The 23677-nt window shown below is 47.8% G+C and overlaps 1 protein-coding gene across 1 annotated transcript in view; it reads left to right on the forward strand.

The window, feature by feature from the left end:
- Nucleotides 1-23677, forward strand: part of CSMD2 (CUB and Sushi multiple domains 2) — a 352515-nt gene that overhangs the window by 16205 nt on the left and 312633 nt on the right. The window contains exon 2 of the mRNA XM_054395468.1: nucleotides 16644-16860. Within this exon, the coding sequence (XP_054251443.1) occupies nucleotides 16644-16860 (217 nt within the window). The remainder of the gene's footprint in view (nucleotides 1-16643; nucleotides 16861-23677) is intronic.

Below are 23677 nucleotides of genomic sequence, written 5' to 3' on the forward strand. Positions count from 1 at the left end.
AGGGACACCTCCTACTAGATCAGACTGCTGAAGACCTCATCCAACTTGGCCTCCAGGGATGTGGCATCCACAACCTCTGTGGGCAACCCATTCCAGAACCTACTTGAGAGGTGTCCCTGCTTATGGCAGGGAGGTTGGAGTAGATGATCTCTAAGGTCCTTTCCAACCTAAACCATTCTGTGTTTCTGTGGGTTAGTGGTGACCTTGCAGAGCTGGGTCAAGGATTGGACTCAATGATCTCGAAGGCCTCTTCCAACCAAAGATATTCTGTGAAAGGAAACTGAACAGTGGGATTGCATTAAAGGACACAGGGGCAACCAAAAAGCCATGAAGGGAAGTCAGAAGAATACTCAACGAGGCAGTTACTGCCACTAGAGACAGCATGGGCAGAACATCCATTAATTGGTTAATGCTTGTGAAGTGCTTTGAAGATGGAAATAGCTCCATAAGTGCTTGGTTGTATTATTATGCTGACAATGGCTATGCAGGAGAGTGGTGGCGCTCAGGGAGCAGTCAAAATTGATTAAGAGACAATTTTCAAACAAAGTTTTGAAGGGAGGAAATTACATCCCTTGAGAAGAGGCCATTCTGGCTGAATGTTGGGCTAAGTGTGGTACTTCTCAGAGCTGAGCGTATGATTTCCAGGAATGGATGGGGCTGCACAAGGTCCCCAGTTTCAGCAGGAATGATGTAGCTGTGAACTTCTGCAGATGATTATTGGTCTTGATGAATTAAGGAGTGACTGCTGGTGAGGGGTGGAATTGCTGAGGCATTTAGGGAGCCCAGTTGTTTAGGTTCCTTTGGGGTTTGAAGGTCACAGTGTTTACAGGAAGGCTGCAGAGGGATTTTTCCTGAGGGTGTCTAGAGGCAGGCCAAGGGGGAATGGTTTGAAGCTGAGGGGGAGAGAAGGGTTAGACTGGAGCTGAGGAAGAAGCTCTTCAGCATGAGGGTGGTGAGACTCTGGAATACATTGCCCAGGGAGGCTGTGGCTGCCTCCTCCCTGGGGGTTTTCAAGGCTAGGTTGGATGAGGTCTTGAGCAGCTGAGTCTAGTTGAGAGGTGTCCCTGCCAATGGTGGGGAGATTGGAGCAGATGATCTCTGAGGTCCTTTCTGACCGAAAGCCTTTCTATGATTCTCTGCAAACTAACTGGTGAAAGGTAGCTCTCCCAAGAGCAATCAGCAAATTCTGGATTCTGGAAATTCTGGAACGTGAATCACAGAACCTTTAGTATGTGTAAACAACTCCAATGGATTTTCCAGCAGAGATGAGAAAGAGTTGATAGGAATTCTTATCAGGCTTTGAGGAACCTTCACTGGAACAACCAGAGTCGCCTGATGTCCTTTGCATCATGATGTACTTTTATGATGTGGATCTGGCTAATGTATTGCAGAATATTCTGGCTAAGATCTGTTGCAGACAAGTGGTGAGCAGCCTGTCCAAGGGATCAGCCTCATTCCTATTTCTATAAGCACTTGTTCATTTGTTTGCTCTGTATTAATGGCTCTTCATGGCTCTAACCTTTAGGCTAAGCTTTCACTTATTTCTGTTTAAGGAGCACCCCATGCTCCTAGTCCTGGAGGTGGGTAATAGTGTGTCCTCTAGATAAAATACTTGATTCCAAGCAGATGGATGAGAGCTTCTCTGCTCTGTGTCTAGTGCTAGAGATGAGAGGCCACATCCTGTGTCCTGGAGATGTGTGGAAACTCCTGCAGCCTCTGCCTTTGATTAAAACAGCTCAGTGTTCATCAGTTCAGAACCAACAGGATCACTATAAAGAAACTGTACAGTGAGGGTGGGGAGACACTGAAACAGGTTGCCCAGGGAATTTGTGGATGTTCCCTCCCTGGAGATGTTCAAGGCCAGGTTGGATGAAGCCTTGAGCAACCTGGGCTGGTGGAGAGTGTCCCTGCCCATGGCAGGGGGCTGGAACTTGATGATCTTTAAGGTCCCTTCTAACCTAAGCCATTGTCTGAATCTGGAAACATTCCTGTAGGGCTCACCTCTGAGCCCTGTTACTAACAATCCCCAGGCCAGAATTCAGCTCCAAATTGTGTGTGAAGCTCATGGCTAAGAATAGTCCCAATCTCCTTGCTCTGGGGACATCACTTCTCTCCTTGTGCCTCCTCCTGCCTCTTCCAGACCGCTTCCTTTCATTTCCTGCAACGCCCAGTATTCAGCAGAAAGCCCCAACCACTTGATGCTGCTGAATTCCAGAGGCACAGGAATGTTGGGAAGGAAAAGGAAGAAAGGAATTGTGATGAAACCACGCAGCAGCCAAGCTGCCTTTGTCTGCATCACCGCCGAACTCTGAGTAGTTTTTCAGCATGCAAAGAGATTTCTCTGTATGTATGAAATCAAGGGTGGTTTGTTTTTTCTTTTTTCCCCCCTCCTCTCTTTTCTTGGTTGTTTTTTTTTTTTTTTTTTTTTGTTGAGGCTGCCCTGTAATGAAGCAGCAGTTGAGCTGCTGCATGTGTGCCTTTGCCTAGCAACTGTGCCTAGCAACGTCACAGCATCGCAGCAAGCCCGGCGCTGGGGACGGTGCCGCTGGCTGTCAGGGAGCTGGTTGGAATGGTAATTTGTGATGAAAGATACTCCAGCCTCTTTTAATCAGGCTTTGCAAAGCCTTGCTCTTAATTTCTTGACCTTCAGGCTTCCTTGAAATACCTACAGAGAGCTTTCTGCTCTTGCCCTGTAAAAAAAAAAAAAACCCAACCCATCAGATGAGCTGAGAGTCGCTTGGTAGTAGCGAAAGGTTGCTGTGGTGTGGGGGGCTTAGAAACCTTCTGGAGTCAGAGAATTGTTTGGCTTGGAAAAGACCTCTGAGATCACTGAGTCCAATTATCAACCTAAGATCACCATGTCCACTAAACCATGTCCCAAAGTGTAAGACCTCCAAGATCATCCAGTCCAACCATCATCCCAAGACCACTAAACCATGTCCAGACTGTAAGATCTCCAAGATCATCTGGTCCAAACATCATCCCAAGACCACTAAACCATGTCCCAAAATGTCAGACCTCCAAGATCATCCAGTCCAAACATCATCCCAAGACCACTAAACCATGTCCCAAAATGTCAGACCTCCAAGATCATCCAGTCCAACCATCATCCCAAGACCACTAAACCATGTCCCAAAATGTCAGACCTCCAAGATCATCCAGTCCAACCATCATCCCAAGACCACTAAACCATGTCCAGACTGTAAGATCTCCAAGATCATCTGGTCCAAACATCATCCCAAGACCACTAAACCATGTCCCAAAATGTAAGACCTCCAAGATCATCCAGTCCAACCATCACCCCAACACCACCAAGACCACTAAACCATATCCCAAAGTGCCATGGCCACAGGTTTCTCAAACACCTCCAAGGATGGTGACCTCCCTGGGCAACCTTCATCAGTCTTAGGACTTACATGGCATTACTGTATGGCACAGAGTGGGAAGAAACAGATCTTCAGTTTACATGAGGAATGTGAATTCCTAAGTCCCTTAGTCTGGCTTCAAGTGAGTGGCTTCAAGATGCCAGTGTGGTAAACCTTCTCTAGTCACTGTGCTAATGAATCTCAACTCAGCTGAAAGCAGGGTGAGCTGTGGTATCTTTGGCCTTGCTTTATTTATTGCCCAAAGGTTCAGAGGTTTCTCTCTTTTCTGTGTATGTTCTCTGAATCACCAAAGTCTGCTTGCTTGGCTAAACACTCTCTCTGTATGTCAGCAGAGTGTGCAAACAATCTCTTCTCCTGTGATCCAGGCAGAACAGGCAGAGCCCATTTCACTGCTTTGGTGGACAGTGCATGTTTCAGGAGCCTTCCAGATGAGCAATCAGTGTGGTCTTTGTCACTGTGTTTCCAAGGAAGATTGTGAAAACTGAGGCTTGCTGACAAAATTCTTAGAATGGTTTGGGTTGGAAGGGACCTTAAAGATCATCCAGTTCCAACCCCACAACCATGGGCAGGGACATCTCCCACCAGCCCAGGTTGCTCAAGGCCTCATCCAACCTGGCCTTGAACACCTCCAGGGAGGAGACATCCACAACCTCCCTGGGCAATCTGTTCCAGTGTCTCCCCACCCTCACTGGAAAGAATTTCTTCCTAATCTCCAGTCCAAATCTGCCCTCCTTAAGGTTCACTCCATTCCCTCTCACCCTATCACTACAGGCTCTTGCATTCTGTGTGGCAGAGTAATTAGTAATTCAGCAATTTTAAATCAGTCCTGGCCAAGCAAAGTTTTCTTTGTTGTGATATTTGAGAAGTTCTCCAAGGCGGTGTCCGTTGCTCTGGATAGTGGATCAGGTGCTGTGTGGAACTGTGTGTGTGCCTGCATCTCTCCAACCATCTAACATGAGTTAGTGCAAGTAAAATGCAATAGATTTGAAACTCACTGCTGTAAATAGTCAGGAAAATCTATATTCATTAATATCTTGATGAACAGGGATTTCTCTATTTACTTTGGATCTGCTTCTAATAGAAATGATGTCTTACCAGGCATGTTCTAGATGCTTTATTAAAAGAACTGCAGAGTAACTTATTAATATCTTCCATTATTTATTAGTCCTGAAGTCCTCCTGCCTCCCTTTCTAACAGTGAAGCAGGGAATCCATCTCCCTTTCCCCCTACTGCGTGCAATTCTTTACTCCTAAACACTTGTCCTGTTCTCTAGCTGGCTTTGATTCTGTTTAGATTGGGAGCTTTACAGATGGGTAAGTGGCACATAAATCTGCAGGAGTGAGTGAGGAAGACACAGCCTGCACCTGGGGAAAGCCAGCACGACACTGAGATGTCTCTTTGATAAGGCAGCAGCAGTGTGTGTGTTGTGGCACTTGCTACACAGCAGCTCCAGTTCTTAGCCAGCTACACAGCAGGTCTGGGGGGGGGAGGGTGGGGGGGGGGTTTGAATCCCCCTTTTGTAGCAGCCTTTTTATTTCAGAGAGTGGCTCAGGTTGGAAGGGAGCTGAGAGATCCTCTACTCCAACATCCCTGACATGGGCAGGGACGCTTCCCAACTAGGAACTCATCCAACCTGGCCTTGAGTACCCCCAGGGAGGAGGCATCCACAAGCTCTGGGCAACCTGTTTGAGAGTCTCAGCAGTCTTGTACTCAAGAACTTCTTCCTAACCCTGCTCTCCCTCAGCTCCAAACCATTCCCCCTTTTGCTGTCTCTAGACACCCTTATGCAAAGTCCCTCTGCAGCCTTCCTGTAGGATCCCTTCGGGTATTGGAAGGCAGCTCTAAGGTCCCCCTGGAGTCTTCTCTCCTCCAGCTCCCTCAGCCTATCCTTATAGCAGAGGCACACGAAAAGCAAAGTCCCTTCTCTTCCAGGTCATTTCAGGGCAGGAATGATGCAGGCTGGCAGGGGACAGCCTGTGTCAGGTCAGCATGTCATGGTCCCTTCTTTCTGTTAAGGACAGAGGACTTCAGCCTCAAGGGAAGATCTGGCAGCTGCTGTGATGATATTATGACCACTGCACTCACAGAGGCACTTTCCAGCTTAACAAAATGAGGCATCACTTTGCAGCAGCTGAAATCTGGCCTCTCAGCATGTCAGCAGGCTGCAGTGCAGCTGGAAGACAGGACATATGTGCACTGTCATGTTCTTGTGATTTCAAGTTTAGTCCTGCAAGGCCTTTTGATGTTACCTGAAATTGGATGTTTCCTTCTTTCTCCACAGCGTTGTCAGAACAGCTCTGACCTTGCTGTTGGATGTCTGTGGCCTTTCAAGGTTCAGTCATGAAATATAAACCCAAAGCAAAATAAAGCAGAAAATCCTTTCTTCCAAGGAGGTTAGCTTGGCCTGGAGGTGGGAATGTCCTGGTGGAGGTGACAGCTGGCATCCCAACCATGTGCATGAGGCAGTGTTTAGCTGAGGCTCAGGCTTAGCCCAAGTACTCTGTCCAGCTTCTGAGTTGGCTTTTTAAGGCAATTGGGGAGAGTCCAGAACCTCAGTGGGGGTTCAGAAAGATCACTGAACAAGGAAACCTTGAACAGGTTGGGTTCATGTGCTCCATAATTGTCCTTTGCAGCACTTTTGGATCTGTTGGCCTCAAGATTTCCAGTGCCAGGAACCTTTGTTCCTGTGTAGGTGCTTCTGCATTTCTAGAGAATTTAGAAGGACACACATGAGGCTGGAGAAGAGAAGGCTACAAGGGGGACCTTAGAGCTGCCTTCCAATACCTGAAGGGAACCTGCAGAAAGGTTGCGGAGGGACTTTGCATAAGGGTGTCTAGAGACAGGATATGGAGGAATGGTTTGAAGCTGAGGGAGAGTAGGTTTTGGCTGGATCTTAGGAAGAAGCTCTTCAGCATAAGGGTGGTGAGACACTGGAACAGGTTGCCCAGGGAGGTTATGGATGCCTCCTGCCTGGAGGTGTTTAAGGCCAGGCAGGATGAGGTCTTGAATGGTCTAGAGGAAGGCGTCCCTGCATTGGAACTGGATGATCTTTAAGGTCCTTTCTACGCCATACAAACCATTGGATGAATCTGTGAGATTTGCTTAACATTTTTGGTTGGGAGAGGAAGAAGAGAAGGACACACATGGGACAAGCTAAATCCCTTAGTGCAGCATCTTCACACCGTCTTTTCCTTTCCTCTCTTCCTTCAGTTTGGGAAGCCTTTAAAACAGAATCGTTATGCTAAGGCTGGAACAAGGCTGAAATGTGGGAGATCTCTGCCATAACAGCCTGGGCAGCACTGAAAGGGACAGAAAGTGATGACAGAATAGGAGTGAAAGACTGTTGGAAGGGGAAGGAAGTGATGTCTCTCTCCAGAGAACTGGAAGTGATGTCTCCCGAGTTGCTTTCGGGAGGGATCTGTTTGATTTGCAGCATCACAGCACTGTGCCACCCTGCTGAACACTCCCAGACTGCATTTGATTTGAGGTGGATGTTATAATTCTCTTTTTTTTTTTTTTTTTTTTTTTTTAGGGGGGGAGGGGGCTTGGCAGCAGCAGCATGAGCTGGATTCAGATAAAATGCACATTCTTTGCCCTTGCATCCTTCAGTTTATCACCCTGTGTTCAGAGAGGAAGAGGCGCTGGCTATCTGAGGCATAAATCATCCCCTTGGTGATGTTCTTGGATCCACTGGCTTTTGATTAAAAGTTATAGTTAATGGAATGTCCCTGCATTATTTATTACCCAGAAGGCTTTGATAGAAGACCGTGGGTTAAGTTAAAACTATGAAAAGGTGAACACTTAGGGAAACAAGGCTTAGATTTATGAAGTGTGAAGGTACTTCCCCTGTTTGTTCACTTAAATGGTGTGAGCCAGGCAGAGGCAGGCATGGGGAAACTGCTTACTGCTTCTGATTGTCTGGAATGGGTTCTGACTGCTGTGGAAGGAAGTGTAATTAGTGGCTGATAAACGATTCAAAACAGTAAACACTGGGGAAAAGAACATTTTTCCTATTTAGATGGCAGCCCAAACAGTGTGGTGTTTTGGTTTTGGTTTTTTTTTTTTTTAAATGGGGTTTTTAAAGGTGAACTTTTCAATGCAGGGAGGAAGGTTGTGATGTGTTCTTTTCAGGAAGAAGGTTGAGAAGTCCTGTGTGAAGAAGCTGGCTGTAGACGTTGCACAACCTAGGCCTGACACACTCTGTTCTGGGGCTCCTTCAGAGCAGGGTTTGTGCCTTCAGGTCAAGCAGAGCGCTCAGCAGGGACCTGAGCTGTTGGTCCTGTTCTGTGCCATACCTCCAGTTCTGTGAGCAGCTGAACAGCCTTGTGTGGCTTTGTGCATCATCCCACAAAGCAGGCTGGAGCACTTCTGCACCAGGTTTGGCATCCTTGAGCTCTACCCTACTGCTCACAACCCCCCAGATGTGCTCTGAGGGGGTGCTGGAGTCCTGTGTCAGTGTTTGAGTGCTGGTTCTGAGTCGGGATCTAGAGTTTTGGCTTGAAGGACTTTGCCTAGTGAAGGTGACTGACTCTGGGCAGTGATGGCAATAGAATGAAGTGAGAAGCTGCTGATATACAAGAGGCTTTGCCCCTGTTGCTTCATTCAGGCCAGGATGAAGTGGTTTTGTGTGGCTTCCCCTTTCCTTGAGGAAAGAACTTTTTTTCCCGTCCATCTGTTTCATCGAACAGGCTGGAACAACCCAAACCAGAAACATTTGTGCCTAAGTAACAATAACTAAAGAAAATGACAGCACCCAAACCTACTGCATTAAGGAGAAGAGGGCCATGTATCAGGGAGAGATGAGGCTGCTGAGAGCCAGTCACTGTGTATGATTTGGTATTTGTTCCTTCTGAATTGTGCAGTGACCATACATCAGTTTGTTAAATTAGATTTCTGTTGGGGAACCAAGTGCATCAACTTTTATTTTAGGAAGCACTTCAGAAATAAATTCTGTTTCCCTCTCTCTGAAATGTTTCTTCCTTAGATATTAATAAGGTCTAAATCACTGTAGTTAAAATACTGCCTTGATTTACACTGCAGTGGATCTGGCCTGGTGAGTTTAAGGACCTGAAGGCAGGTGGCAGATGATGGTTTGTACCCATTTATTTCCTTGGCACTTGTACTGCTGGACAACACTTTTGCTATGCAGCTTCTGACAGCTTGGTGAAGGTTTGGAGTTAGAGAATCTGATTGCACAAATTTGTCTGAGGATGTAAGGCTGCTGAAATTCTACAGCAAGTCATGAAACTCAGTCTCAGCCAGGGGCTGCAGAGGGTACAGCAGCCAGGGGGTGCAGAGGGTACAGCAGCCAGGGGGTGCAGAGGGTACAGCAGCCAGGGAAGCTCACTCCTGTTTTTAAGAGTTGCTGTTTGGAGGAAATCACAAAATTCTCTTGCTCTGAACGTGCTGGAGTGGTTGAGTCTCCTCTTGCAAATGCACCCTGGTTTGTTTGGATCAATGTGCAGTCACCATCATGCCTGCCAGTTATGAGACATGAGAGCAAATTAATGCTTCCCACCAGGCTCTAGTCATAGAATGATAGAATTGTTTCAGTCAGAAAAGCCCTCCAAGGTCATCAAGTCCAACCAATGGCTGTTAAACCATGTCCCAGAGTGCCATGTCCACACATTTCTTGAACACCTCCAGGGAGGTGACTCCACCACCTCCTGCCCTTTGGGGGTGAACTGGTTCTGCTCCAGACCTCAGCTGGCCATGCTGCATTAGAGACCACTCTAAAGCTGGAGTGACTGACAGGAGAATGGTCCTACAGTCATGTCTAAACCTCAGATACACAGTGTAAAGAAACCTCCCACTAGCTTCTCTCTCCAGTCACAGAGTTTGTACTGCCAGAAGTCTGTTTTCCTTTGAGTACAAGGACATTTTCCTACCCAACCTGTTGCAGAGGCCTGATTGTGATACCCAGAATGAAGCTTGAGGGCTTTGCGACTTTCCCGCTTCAGCAGGAGGCAGCCAGAGCTGTATCCAGTTGATATTTAGTTCTTGGTTAAGTGTCCAGTCATGTTAAGCTTTGTGGCATGAGGATTAAGTGTGTTATGAAATGCCTGAGGCAGCCCCTGTTGCTGTTGGCAAGGCAGCTCTTCTGTGAGCACATTGCAAAATAAATATTTCATCCCTTCCCTGCTGCTCATGAGCCAGGAGTGAAGCTGATCTCCTCTTTACATTGCTCAGACTATAGTGCACAACACAAGGATTGGAAGTGGACCCTGGGAAGGCTGACATCTCAGTTCTGTTGGGGAGGAAGTGGTTGTGCCCTTGGATAAAGACCATAGAATCACAGAATGGCTTAGGTTGGAAGGGACCTCAGAGATTATCCACTCCAAGCCCTCTGCCATGGGCAGGGACACCTCTCACTAGAGCAGGTTGCTCAATGCCTCATCCAACCTGGCCTTGAAAGCCTTCAGGTCAGGCATCCACAATCTGTGGGCAGCCTATTCCAGAGCCTTACCACCCTTGTACTGAAGAACTTCTTCCTCAGCTCCAGTCTAACCCTGCTCTCCCTCAGCTTCTAACCATTCCCCCTTGGCCTGTCTCTAGACACCCTCAGGAAAAGTCCCTCTGCAGCTTTCCTGGAGGATCCCTTCAGGTATTAGAAGGCAGCTCTAAGGTTCCCCTGGAGGGACTGAACTAATCCCAGCTCCCTCAGCCTATCCTCACAGCAGAGCTGCTCCAGCCCTTGGATCATCTTTGTGGCCTCCTCTGGGCTCACTCCAACAGCTCTGTGTCCTCCCTATGCTGGGGACACCAGAACTAGAGGCAGGATTTGAGGTGGGGTCTCAGCAGAGCAGAGCAAAGGGGCAGAATCCTCTCTCTTGCCCTGCTGCCCACACTCCTCTTGATGCAGCCTAGGTCAGGGGTTGTCTCCGGGTTTTTCTGCACAGCCCCAAGCTCTCCACAAGTGTGAGTTTCCTCGGCTTGTGCTTTCCACCCCCACCACCTCCATCTTAGATTGTGAGCCCTTTGGAGAAAGGTTCTGTCCACAGAACAGTGCCGAGTGTGATAATGCTTTTGTCCTTGTCTGGAAACTTAAGTTCTACTGCAATAAAATTACCCTGATGCAATCATTAAAAAGATATACTCTCATAATAAACCACTTTCCAGAATTGAAGCTAGCAGCTTGTGTTGGCAGAGTGCAAGCTGGAATCCTCTCTCTTCTCAGCCCGGTCCTCTCCTTCCCCAAGCAGGACCCTTGCCCATAAATGCATATCCACTGATGAGTTTCATGGTGCTTTTACACCTTCAGAAGGTAGGAGTCCAGGAAAAATGCTATTAGAAGCTGCAGGAATATTTACACTGCCACCCTGAGCCTGCTGGTGGGTGACCTACAGCTGAAAGGAGGTTGGAGCCAGGTGAGGATTGGTCTCCCTTTCTAATAAGGGGAAACAGCCTCACATTGCACTGAGGGAGGTACAGACTGGACATGAGGAGCAAATTCTTCCCCTAAAGGGTTGTCAGGGTCTTGCCCAGGCTGCCCAAGGCAGTGGTGGAGTCCCCATCCTTGGAGAGGTTTCAAATCCATGGAGATGTGGCTCGGAGGGATGTGGTTTAGTATTCAACTTGGTAATGCTGGGTTGATGGTTGGGCTCAGTCATCTTAAAGGTCTTTTCTGATTCCCTGGCCTCTGACCTGTTAGCTCTTGCACTGACCACTGCTGTAGCTTTGGAATAGAGAGTGGTCAATCAAGAGGGGTGCAGCCGTTCTGGAAGGCTTGGAACTCATTCTTCTGATCCCAGGGCTGGTGGATAACCTACAGAAGGCATAAAGAGGTTGGTCCCTGGGTACAGCTTGTCCTGTCAGTGCTGCTGATTCTTGTAGGCACCAGCAGAGCTGAGATAAGGGCAAGGCAGGTGGGTGACTGATCCACCTGGGAAGCTGCTGCCTCCCTATTGCTTGAGCAAGGTGTGTGGAGGTGCCTTGTGGCCAGATTCTGGCCCAGAATGCTCCAGCAAATTGGGTAGAATGTTGTCCTCTGTCAAATCCTTGAGGTCTTTTCCAACCTCATTGATTCTGTGAAGTATGAAATCCCCCTGGGAATTTACAGCACAGACACAAGCATTGTCCTTTCATACCTTGCTGCTTGTTCATGCTCCTGGGCCAAAGGGATAAAAAAACTAAAACAAGAATTATTTTTGCAAGTCTTGAGAGGAGAAGCAGAGTGTTTCTTGTCATGTTCTTTAGATTTTTAGATGAGGTTTTTGTCAGTCAAGCTTGAGCTGAACTAACTCAAACCTGAAAACAAATTATGGAGTTATGCATAAATTCTCTTGGGCTTCCCTGATCTCTTTCCTGTGCCTGCTGACATTTTCCAGCAGTGGCCAATACAAATGAAGCTCCCTACTATCCCACTTGATGAACTTATATATTGCCTCCTAGTTTGTCAGCTTTTGGAAAACTATTTTTTTTTCCTGTTGTTGTTGTTTGCAACAAGCAATTTTCTTTCAGCTGTGTCCACAGCACATCTTGGTCAAAATCATGAAGATGCAAATATCTCTGCAGTTTGATTTGCTGTGTCCTGGTTTCCTCTGTTTATTTGGTTTTTCTTCAGCTAGATGTTAAGATGACCTAAGTTTTTTCTGGCTGTTGTTTGTTTTGATCAGGAGTTGTGCAAGGAGGACATGGATTTATTGATCCTAAAGCTTGTTGCCTTTCATGTGACCTTGGAAATGTTTGGAACGTGGTGTCTCTGACCTTGAAATTATTCTCTGAACTTCTTGCAGTATTCAGGAGCTTTTGTGCCATCAGGAAATGGAGAGAGAGAGCCTCTTTAATTTCCCAGTTTCCTTAAATTGTCCTGATGGCATTTACTTTTGAATAGAATTGAAAAGGTGCAGTAGAGAGAAGGAGATTCACTATCTCTCCATTGCCTATTGAGTGCCCAATCTGGTTGAAAAAAGGATGTGGAATGTAAGCCATAGAATGATAGAGTGCTCAGGTGTGAGGGATCTTAGAGGTCATCTGCCCCAACTGCCCTGAAGGTTGCTCAAAGCCTCATCCAACCTGGCCTTAAACACCCCCAGGGAGGAGGTAGCCACAGCCTACCCTGGGCAGCCTGTTCCAGAGTCTCAGCACCCTCCTACTGAAGAGCTTCTTCCTCAGCTCCAGTCTAACCCTGCTCTCCCTCAGCTTCAAACCATTCCCCCTTGTCCTGCCTCTAGATACACTCATGAAAAGTCCCTCTGCTGCCTTTCTGCAGGTTCGTTCAGGTATTGTTCTAAGGTCCTTCTGGAGTCTTCTCCAGGCTGAACACCCCCAGCTCCCTCAGCCTGTCCTTAGAGCAGAGGTGTTCCAGCCCTTGGCTCATCTTTGTGCCCCCCTCTGGACTCAACCCAGCAGCTCTGTGTCTTTCTGATGCTGCTGGGGACACCAGAACTGGGTGCAGTATTTGAGGTGGGTTCTCAGCAGAGCAGCAGAACTTGAATGTCAGAGAACTGAAGGCTTGTGGCTCTCTGGCAGTTTCCAGACTATTCAAGCCAGCTGAGCCTGATTTTAGCACTCAGTCCTAGCCGGGACATTCCCAGTCCTGTGCAGCTTTCTGGCACCAAGCTCCTCCATCCTTTCAGTGAACTCCATGAATAAATGGAGCTGAAGTAGAGGAGGGATGGATGGAGGGAGGGAGATTTCACTGCTGTATGTATTATGTATGGACAAAATGCACTGAGAGAGAGGCTGATGCCAGGTGCTGCTGTGGAAATGCAAAGCACTTCAGTCTGCCCTTGCTAATGAGTTATGTGCTTAGCTCTGATTTACTCCCTGATGGCTTCTGGGGGCTGTCCTAACTCTCATTGATGTAATAAACAGGATACCAAAAGAAGATTCCCTGGGCAGTAAATATGATTGACCATTTCAGATTCATAAAAGTGTGAACTTTGTCTCACAGAGAGAAGTTCCACTGAGCATTTTTTTTTTTAATTCTAATCATTTTTGGGGCACAAAAGTAGGTCAATCTCATTATAATTGGCTATAATGAGCACTGCTCTGCAGGTTTGGGGTTGTTTTTTTTTTTTTTTTACCTGTAAGCTGGTTGGCACTCAGAAGTGCAAATGCCATTGATGCCTTTGAAAAAAATAAAAATGATTAAAAAAAAACAAATAAAAAAGGCAGTGAGAAATCAAAGAAGTAATTTCTAATCGAATTCATTTCAACTTGAAAGCCTGGGTTAGCTACAGAGGCAGGGGTAAACAATCCAGCAGCAGGGAGCAAAGAGAGAGGAAATGCAGGCAGCAGGCAGCAGCAGCTCTCCCTGTGGGATAAAGGTGGAATTCTGCTTTTGGTCTCACTGCAGTTACCTTGCAAACTGGCTTAGAATTAAGCCATGGTGTGGAGGAGCTTTCAGGTGGCCAAGAAGGTCAGCAGCATCCTGGCCTGGATCAGCAATTGGGTGGCCAGCAGGAGTAGGGAAGGGATGGTGCCCCTGTAGCCAGCAGTGGTGAGGCCACACCTTGAGTAATGGGTCCAGGTTGGGGCTCCTTGCTCCATGAAGGACATTGAGGAGCTGGAGTGGGTCCAGAGAAGGGCAACAAAGGTAGAGAAGGGGCTGGAGAACAGAGCTGGTGAGGAGCAGCTGAGGGAACTGGGGGTTTAGTCTGGAGAAAAGGAGGCTGAGGGGAGACCTTCTGGCTCTTGACAGCTCCCTGAGAGGAGGCTGGAGCCAGGTCGAGGTTGGCCTCTCCTCTCTAGTATCAGGTGATAGGAGAAGAGGAAATGGCTTGAAATTGTGGCAGGGGAGGGTTAGGTTGGAGATGAGGAACAATTTCATTGCTGCAAGAGTGGTCAGGGATTGGAAGAGGCTGCCCAGGGAGGTGGTGGAGTCCCCATCCCGGGAGGCACTCAGGAAATGTGTGGATGCGGCACACGATGGCCGTGGTGGTGTTGGGGTTGATGATTGGACTCAAGGATCTCAGAGGGTTTTTTGAGTCGAGACAGTTGTATGAGTTACTCCCTGAAAGCCAGCAGGAGTCACAGCAGTTTGCTTGGGGTGAATTTTCCTTTGTGCCTCAAAAGATGTTCAGGCAAAGCAGCAGCAGCAGGAAGGAGAGGGAAACACGAAGGAGAATTTGTCACTTGAGCTGTTCCCAAGCCATATTTATGTACCTGCTTCCCCAGAGAGGAGAAATCTCATAGACCCAGAAATTGTACATCCTGGCAGTTGATCTTTATCTGTGGGATGGAGTGTGTGCAGCTACTGCTTCGGGGAAGGAAAACGGATTTGAGGGAGATGTTAAATATTTAGCTGGTGGCTGCAGGACTGGGCTTTTGTGCTCAGAAGATGTAGCTCTGCAGCAGCTTCTCAGGAATACTGAGTGGAAGGCATTTGCTGTCTGCTGAGCCTGCATGAGGAGTGGGAACCCTGCAGAACTGGGTGAGAGATAGCTGCAGCCTGGCAAGGCTGGGTCTGGCTGACATTTCCTTTCCTGTGTAGACCCATCAGGTCTGAGAGGGGTTTGTAGTGTTACTGGTGATGGCTGTTGGCTCTGGACCTCATCTGGTGCATTGCCACTTTGGGATACTCAGACCACAGACCAAGTGGGAACAAAGGCTTTTCCTAACAGCAGTGTGCATGGAAAGACCCAGCATGAAATCCAGTGGGAGGTGGTTTGATGGCCATGGTGGTGTTAGCTTAATGGTTGGAACCAATCTTAGAGGTCTTTTCCAACCAAAACAACTCTGTGATTCTATGATTCTCCCTGATAGAAGATATCTTCAGGCTAGTGAGCAATGTTCACCTGAAAAAAAGAAATGAGGATGGGGACAAAAGAGCTGCTGTTCTGGAAAGAATATCCTTGCCTTGCAAAGTCTCAGAGGCTTTTTTTCTTTAATTATTATTATGATAACAATTCAAGAAGGTTTCTTAAAGCCTTTGAACTATGTCCTGCTCTTTCTGGAGTCAGGACAACTCTAATTTCTAATTTTTCTTTTTTTTTTTCCTTTTTTTACCATTCAATTTTCATGCAGCCCTGGCCAGCCAGCCAAGTCATTTGGTGACTCAGTTCCTCATTATGTAGGGCATCCATTAGTTTGTGGCTTTTCAAGGTGAGGGGTGGTCTGTCTCTCTTTGTCTGCACAGTTGGGCACTCATCTTGTCTCTTATTCAAGTGTAACTAAGGGTAAAAGGTGTGGGCAGCTTTGGCATTGTCATTCTGCTGTGTGGTGGCCTCTGAAGCTTTCATGCCTGGAGGAACCCAGCATGGCCAGACACAACTGGAACCTGTTCAGTCCCTCCCTGCACAAGTGTGTGATGAAGAATGTGCTGACTTTGTCATGGGCTGGCTATAAAGGGATGCCTGAGCAAACATCTGTTTCCCAGTTAGCAGCTGCTGCCATCCAGCTGTTATTAGCCCATTGTTTTCCAGCTAGAGGAAGCAGTGCCTAACAGATGGGGGTCTGGGGTCCAAGTTCCTGCAGGGAGGACAAAACTGCATCTTTAGATTTTACTTTTATCCTGGTCCCTGGGACCACGAACTGAGAAGAACCTCAGAAGTGGCAAGAAAAGGACTTGGGGGTGCTGGTGGATGAGAAGCTCAACAGGAGCCAGCAGTGAGCACTTGCAGCCCAGAGAGCCAAGCAGAGTCTGGGCTGCAGCAAGAGAAGTGTGGCCAGCAGGGCCAGGGAGGGGACTCTCCCCCTCTGCTCAGACCACACCTGGAGCTCTGTGTCCAGTTCTGGAGCTGCTAGTACAAGAAGGATCTGGAGCTGCTGGAAGGTGTCCAGAGAAGGGCCATGAGAAAGATCAGAGGGCTGGAGCTGCTCTGCCACAAAGACTGAGAGAGTTGGGTCTGTTCAGTCTGGAGAAGAGAAGGCTCCCAGGAAACCTTCTTGTGGCCTTCCAGTATCTGAAGAGGACTACAAGAAAGCTGTAGAGGGTGTCAGGGAGTGATAGGACTGAGGGGAATGGAGCAAAACTAGAAGTGGGTAGGTGGGTAGATTCAGATTGGATGTGAGGAAGAAATACTTCCCCATGAGGGTGGTGAGACACTGGCAGAGGTTGCCCAGGGAGGTGGTGGAAGCCTCATCCCTGGAGGTTTTTGCAGCCAGGCTGGATGTGGCTGTGAGCAACCTGCTGTGGTGTGAGGTGTCCCTGGCCATGGCAGCGGGGGGTTGGACCTGGATGCTCCTTGAGGTCCCAGCCCTGTGACTTTTATGATCCTGTATGATTTGTTATGGTGCTGAAGATACTCCATGTGTGTCCTGTCCTCCCACCCCACCCCTTTTGACCTGTGCTTCTGTCTTTTCTCTTGCCAGCCCAGAACTGCAGTCACGTTTTGCAGGGCCCAAACGGGACAATCCAGAGCCCAGGCTTTCCCTATGGATACCCCAATTATGCAAACTGCACGTGGACAATCACAGCTGAGGAGCAGAACAGGATACAGCTGGTTTTCCAGTCCTTTGCTTTGGAGGAAGACTTTGATGTGTTGTCTATCTACGACGGGCTGCCTCAGCAGGGGAATCTGAGAACAAGGTACCTTGGGCATAGCAGTGATGTGTTTAAGCATGCTCCCATTTCTGCCACTGGGATTCAACCTGGGTTGGGAGGTTTATGCTGCAATAAACTGAGAGTGTTTCCTCAACAAGCACGTTTTTGGTTGGTTTTGGTTGGTTTGGTTTTGGTTTTGTTTTTTTTGTTTGTTTCGGTTTTGGTTTTTTTTTTTTTCCCCCCCAACTTGTTTTGATTTCTTCTCTCTGATAAGGTTGGAAATGTTTCTCTGAATGCCTGGCAGTAACTGATTTACCAAGAGTCATTCTAGACAACTAGAGAAGTTAACTGGAAAATGGAGCAAGAAGAAAAGCAGAGCTAAGGTGCTAGAGGAGCTTCCCTCAACCCAAAGAGGCTTTCTGAGTGGGAAGGATGGATAATGGGTTTGGGTTTATAGCTCTGCCAAATGCTTTGTTTGGGTGTATTTGGGTAATTCCCTACCTTGCAATCTGTTCACCAGCTGGACAGGGTTGATGCTCTCACTTGGGGCTAAACTGTTGGGTGTTTGGGGGCAAGGAGTGAGAGACTGAAGCCTGAGAAGGTTGGCTCCAACCAGACACTTCCTTTCCTATGTAGCCCCTGCAAGTAATAGAGCTTAGTGTGAAGACTCTTCATGGCTTCTGGTCTCTGAAACTTTCAGGTGCCACCCTGGTATTAATAAAAAGACAAATGAGAGGCTGATTTGGGGGAACAACCCCCAAAATATTACTGTGGTAGGAAATGGTGCATGAGGTGTCAGACTTCTGTGTTGGGGGGAGTCTTGATCTCAGACCTGAGGGCATAGATGGAATCAGTTTGGTGTTTGTGATGTGGCTCCTCTGGTCTGATTGCAGCTGAAGTCTGACAGTGATGCAGTCCAAAAGCAACAAACCAGTGTTAGAATAATCCCTGGCTGAAATGCTGTGGTCATGAACAGTCTTAAGAAATCAAATCTACTCCAAACCACTTCACCTTCAAACAGGTCCTTTGACCTCTGTGTCTCACCTAACTCTGAGTTAAAGCACCACTGGTGAAACCCAGCTCTTTATGTAGATGATTTCAGTTATGCAAATAAATCAGATCTTCATCTTGGAACTGTGCTTGAGAATCATCTTGATTAAGTGATGAAGTCCCATAATTAAAAGGTAGCATAATGCTCTGCTTGGAGTATTATGTAAAGGATGCCTACATCTAGGATGAATTCTGCTCCAGGAACTTTGCTTGTTGAGGAGGCAGGGCTGCTCTTGCCCCAAGAAGTCCCCTGGCAAACTGCTGTGTGCATCAGCAGTGCCAGATGTTTCCTTGTGCCCTCCAGATGTTGGTGGGAGGTTCTGCAGAAGAAGCAAAATGCGTGAATGAAATGAAGGCAGAATTAGGGTTGTGGTGGAGTAGAATTAGGGAGATGCTGGAGGTGAGTTGCATGCAGATATTGCTCTGAGCTGCTCCTAAGCATGATGTGGTCCTGATGGAGTGGGTCCAGTGGGTCCTCAGGAGGGGCACAAAAATGATCAGAGGGCTGCAGAACCTGCTGAGGGTGATGGGGATGTTCAGCCTGGAGAAGAGAAGGCTCCAGGAGACTTTAGAGCAGTCTGGAGGGGCTGCAAGAAGGCTGCAGAGGGACTGTTTCCAAAGGCCTGTAGTGATAGGAGGAAGGGCAATGGTATGCAAATAAAGAGCAGACTTAGACTGGATGTGAGGAGCAAGTTCTGCACCATGAGGGTGGTGGAACACTGGAACAGGTTGCCCAGGGAGGTGGTTGAGGCCCCATCCCTGGACATAATCATGGTCAAGCTCAACAAGGCTCTGAGCAACCTGATCTAGGGCAAGATGTCTCTGCTGACTGCAGGGGGCTTGGACTGGATGAGCTTTGGAGGTCCTTCCAAGACAAAACCATTCTATGATTCTGTATGGTTCTACACCAGGAACAACAGAAAGGGCATCTTGCTGTTCAGCAGGACAAAAAAAAAAAAAACTCTGAGACACAGCTTGGATACAGTCCTGGTAATTTATATCCCTGCACTGGGGGAATATGAGGAGACAAATGAGGTCCTCCCCTTTCACCACTGGTGAACTTTCATGCACAGCTTAGGTAGATAAGTGGAAGCTGTGGGATGAAAGCAGGAGCACAAAGCAGTGTGAGAGCATAACACCTCTAATGAGATGAGGTGTCCAGGAAATGGGAACTGTTTAGTACAATGGAGCAAAGTGAAATGGATGAGGGCATTGAGGAGGCTTTCTGGAGGTCTGAAAGCACTTACAGAAGGCTTACAAAAGGAAATGAGACATGGACTCTTATGTGATGGACATCTGCATTCTTCCCCTGGATGTTTCTAGTGTAGTGACTCCAACACCTGGGAGTTGCTCCTCTGTGCTTTCTGGTGTCTTGCTGCTTTGTGCAGCTAGTTTGGGTTTGTTTTTTTTTTTTTTTTTGTGCATCAATCTGCCTTCATTAAACACTGGAGCTGTTGCCCAGCACTTTTTTTTCCCCCCCTTTTCCCTGTGGCTATCAATTTTGGTGGGTTTTTTTTTTCCCTCAAACTGCTTTCCAAACATGCTCAATTCATCATCCAAGTGCAGCACTCGAAGATGGATGGCTGTGCTTTGTTCACCAAAGCTCATGCTACCAGGAGGTGGGCCAAAATAAGCTGTAAGCAAGTGTAAAATAGAGGGGGGGGGGGGGGAAGGGCTTGCTTCCTTAGAGAAGGTGGCAATGGTTTTGCTCAGTGTTTTCAAGGATGATCAATAAAAGGTTGAGCAGAGAGGAACTACAGCTCTTTGCTTCTCCCACTCTCCAGCTCTCACTGTGGAGCATCACTGATGTGTTCAGAAGGTCAAGCCTGCTTGTATCATAGAATGGCCTAGACTGGAAGGGACCTCAGAGGTCATCTACTCCAACCTCCCTACCAGGAGCAGGGACACCTCTCAGCTGCTCAAAGCCTCATCCAGCCTGGCCTTAAACACCCTCAGGAAGGAAGCAGCCACAGCCTCCCTGGGCAGCCTGTTCCAGAGTCTCACCACCCTCCTACTGAAGAACTTCTTGCTAAAATTGAGTCTAACCCTGCTCTCCCTCAGCTTCAAACCATTCCCCCTTGGCCTGTCTCTAGACACCCTTATGCAAAGTCCCTCTGCAGCCTTTCTGCAGGTTCCCTTCAGGTATTGGAAGGCAGCTCTAAGGTCCCCCTTGAAGCCTTCTCTTCTCCAGTCTGAACACCCCCAGCTCCTTCAGCAGAGGTGCTCCAGCCCTTGGATCATCTTGACTGCAAAAAGAGGATGCTCTTGGTGCTGATGACACTTTCTTGTGCTGAGGGTTGGTGCCTGGTTCCTTGTCTCTGTCCCCTGCTGGATCTTCCTTGGCCTGATGTGTCCCAGTGCCCTGTCTGTGTGCATCTCTGAGAAGGGGTTAATAATTGTGCTGGCAAACGCCCTGTTGTCTTGCAATTTGATGTGGTGTGAAAGTTCCCTAATGGAATAAGAGCAGCCTTAATCCAATGAGACATTTGCTAATAAACTGCTTTACTCTATATTAGGGAATTTGCCTTCTGCATTTGTGATGAGCATGTGAATATTAAATGCATTTCAGGGTCTTAATTTAGACATCCAGGGCTGTTGTCATTTTTCAGTGCCATGACTTTGCTTTGTTAGCTAAAATCAGAGCTTGCCACCAAGCCTTTGTTCCTTCAGCTTTTCTCCAGTCTTTTGGTTTTCTTCCCAACACTGTACAGTGGCTTTCAGCAGGGACCCCTGCACAGCAGGATCACCTTTGAAACCTGAGAGCAGTCATGGCTGCAGATTTGTCTCTCCCTTGACCTGAGCCAGGAGAGTTTTGTGTTTTCAGGAGTTCAGCTGAGGTTTGTAACTTCTCTTCAGGGCCTCTCTGTGACTTTCCTCTTTCTAAAGCAGTGTTTGTGCTCATTACACCAGAACAAAGTCTGCCAAATGCTCATCCTTCAAGTTCCTAACTACTCTGAACTGCCAGTGGGATCAGAGGGATGCATGTGGAGACCTGATCTGAAAACTGCAGTTCCTCAAGAAGAGTTTTCTTCTTCTTCTTCTTTTTTTTTTTTTTTTTTTTTATTGGCAAATTCCCATTGTGCTTTGCTGATTGTGTCATTGTTAAGAGGATGCTCCAATCAGGTTACTTTCCTGATTGGTTTCCCACCGTGCTGGGCTTAAAAGCTCAGCAGAGACCTGACTAAAATTTGAATATTTGGAGTTATTTATGGATCTGAGATTGCTGTGGGATTTGGGAGAGTCTCTGCACCTTTTTGTCAGACTCTTGTTACGTGACATAAGCAGACAGTAGTTAACAAGAAAGCCAGGAGACAGCTGCAAGCTTTTTTCATCTGCTTCTGCTAATTTGCAGGATGCTTTTAAGGGGAGAATCTTAAACTAGTTGCTGATTTCCTTGTTTGAAGTTTCAGGCTCGCACTCAGACCCAGGCAAGTGATATTTACAACATCCCAGGGAAGCCAGGGGTTTCAGATCCCTGATTTTTTGTTTTCCTGAAGAGAGCCATCGAGGTTACACTCAGGGTAGGACTGCTCAATTTAGAAAATGCAACCTGCTTTTCTTTTGCTTTCCATAGATGCTTAAAACTACCTTGCAAAGCTCCAGGGACAGGTTGTGCAGCCTTTTCCTAGCAGGAGAAGCTGCTGACTTGTGTATGTGATGAAGAGTGCTGGGCTAACTTGGGTGCTTTTAGAGCCCAGGGGCTTGGCTTGTCGTGTGGGTAGGTAATTGTGTTGGCTGCTGCCCTGCTTTTCCTGCTCACAGGAAATGCTCCAATGATACTGGATTTAGCTGGCTAAGAGATGTAGACTCCTAGAATTCATTGGGCTGGAAGGGATCTTTAAAGCTCGTCTGGTCCAACCACCCTCCAGTAGGCAGGGGCACCCCCAACTAGCTCAGGTTGCTCAGAGCCCCAGCAAGCCTGACTTTGGATGTCTCTAGGGATAGGGCCTCCACCATCTCCCTGGTCAATGTGTTCCAGTGTTCCACCACCCTCCTAGTAAAGAACTTCTTCCTAAAGTCCAACCTCAGTCTACCCTTCTGTAGCTTAAAACCCAGTGCATCCAAAAGCCCAGGGCTTTATTACAGCCAGCACTTTGTGGTTCCTCAGAAGTTCATTCATTCATAGAATGGGTTGGCTTGGAAGGGACCTTCAAGATCAGCCAGTTCCAACCCCCATGCCATGGCCTGGGACACCTCCCACCAGCACAGGTTGCTCAAGGCCTTACCCAACCTGGCCTTAAACACCTCTATGAAGAGGGCATCCTTTAGTGTCTCCCCACCTTTACTGTTCCCAAGAGGTTTGTGTTTACACAGCTGTGAGGAACTGCCCCACTCTGCTGTCTAGGGGGTGTGTAGGGTGAGTGAACACATTTGCCAATCCTTATTGATGGTTAGAGGGCTGGAGCACCTCTCTTATGAGGATGGACTGAGAGAGCTGGGGCTGTTCAGTCTGGAGAAGAGAAGGCTCCCAGGAGACCTTCTTGTGGCCCTGCAGTATCTGAAGGGGGCTGCAGGAAAGCTGGGGAGGGACTTTTTTAGGGTGTCAGGGAGTGATAGGACTGGGGGGAATGGAGCAAAACTAGAAGTGGGTAGATTCAGACTGGATGTTAGGAAGAAATTCTTCCCCATTGGGGTGGTGAGACTCTGGAACTGGTTACCCAGGGAGGTGGTGGAAGCCTCATCCCTGGAGGTTTTTGCAGCCAGGCTGGATGTGGCTGTGAGCAACCTGCTGTGGTGTGAGGTGTCCCTGCCCATTGGACCTGGATGCTCCTTGAGGCCCCTTCCAACCCTAACAATTCTGTGATTCTATGACTCTACTGCAGCAGTCTGATGCTTAAAGCAGAGAAGAAATCCACCTGGCACTGTGAGTGACTTATCTCCTAGCTCACATCTCTGCTTTATGCAGAGTGTCATCTGCTGGAGTTGCTGTTGCTTGTTAGAGATGCTCATCCTTCTTCCCTGACAAATGACCCCCCGAGTCAGGAGGAGGGCTCCCATCAACATGCTGGGTGTGCAGTTAAACCAACCATATGCACTCTCTGGCCATATTTAATTGACTGAAAGAGGAAGGATTCTGTTTGAACTTAAAATTATGTGATGCTGGTGATAAGAGTTGAATTATCTCTACTGGGGTGACCTATTTAGAGATACAGCAGAATACCTGGGTCCTGCCTGCTTCTCCTTGATAACCTTTTAATTGCTCTTTGCAATAAAACAGACTGGGTGACTTGGACTTAATTACCAACCAAGAGAAGAAAGCTTTTGAGCCTCAAAACAATGGAAAGGGGAGGAGGAGAGGAGGAGACAAAGGGAACAGTGAAGGAGAGAATTTTCCCCCACCATTATGCCATGTGGTTTTGCTTACAAACCTGGGTGAAAATAACATTTGGTGTGCTGAGGTTCAAAGTCAGAGAGTCACAGATTGCATTGTGCTGGAAGGGATCCTCAAAGGGCGTTTTGCACAACCCCCCTGCAGGCAGCAGGGACATCTCCAACCAGAGCAGGCTGCCCAGGGTTCCACCAAGTCTGTTCTGCAATGTCTCCAGGGACGGGACCTCAACCACATTCCTGGGCAACCTGTTCCAGTAATTCACCACTCTCCTAGTGCAGAACTTCCTCCTGATGTCCAGCCTCAGCCTCCCCTGCTCCACTTTCAAACCATTGTCCCTCATCCTATCCCCACAGGCCCTTCTGAACAGTCCCTCCCCACCTTTCCTGTAGATCCCCTTCAGATATCAAAATGCTGCTCTATGGTCTCCCTGGAGCCTTCTCTTCTCTGTACTGAACACCCCCAGTTCCTTCAGCCTGCTAA

Source organism: Indicator indicator, chromosome 33 (assembly GCF_027791375.1).
Source record: "Indicator indicator isolate 239-I01 chromosome 33, UM_Iind_1.1, whole genome shotgun sequence".
Taxonomy (NCBI): Eukaryota; Metazoa; Chordata; class Aves; order Piciformes; family Indicatoridae; genus Indicator; species Indicator indicator.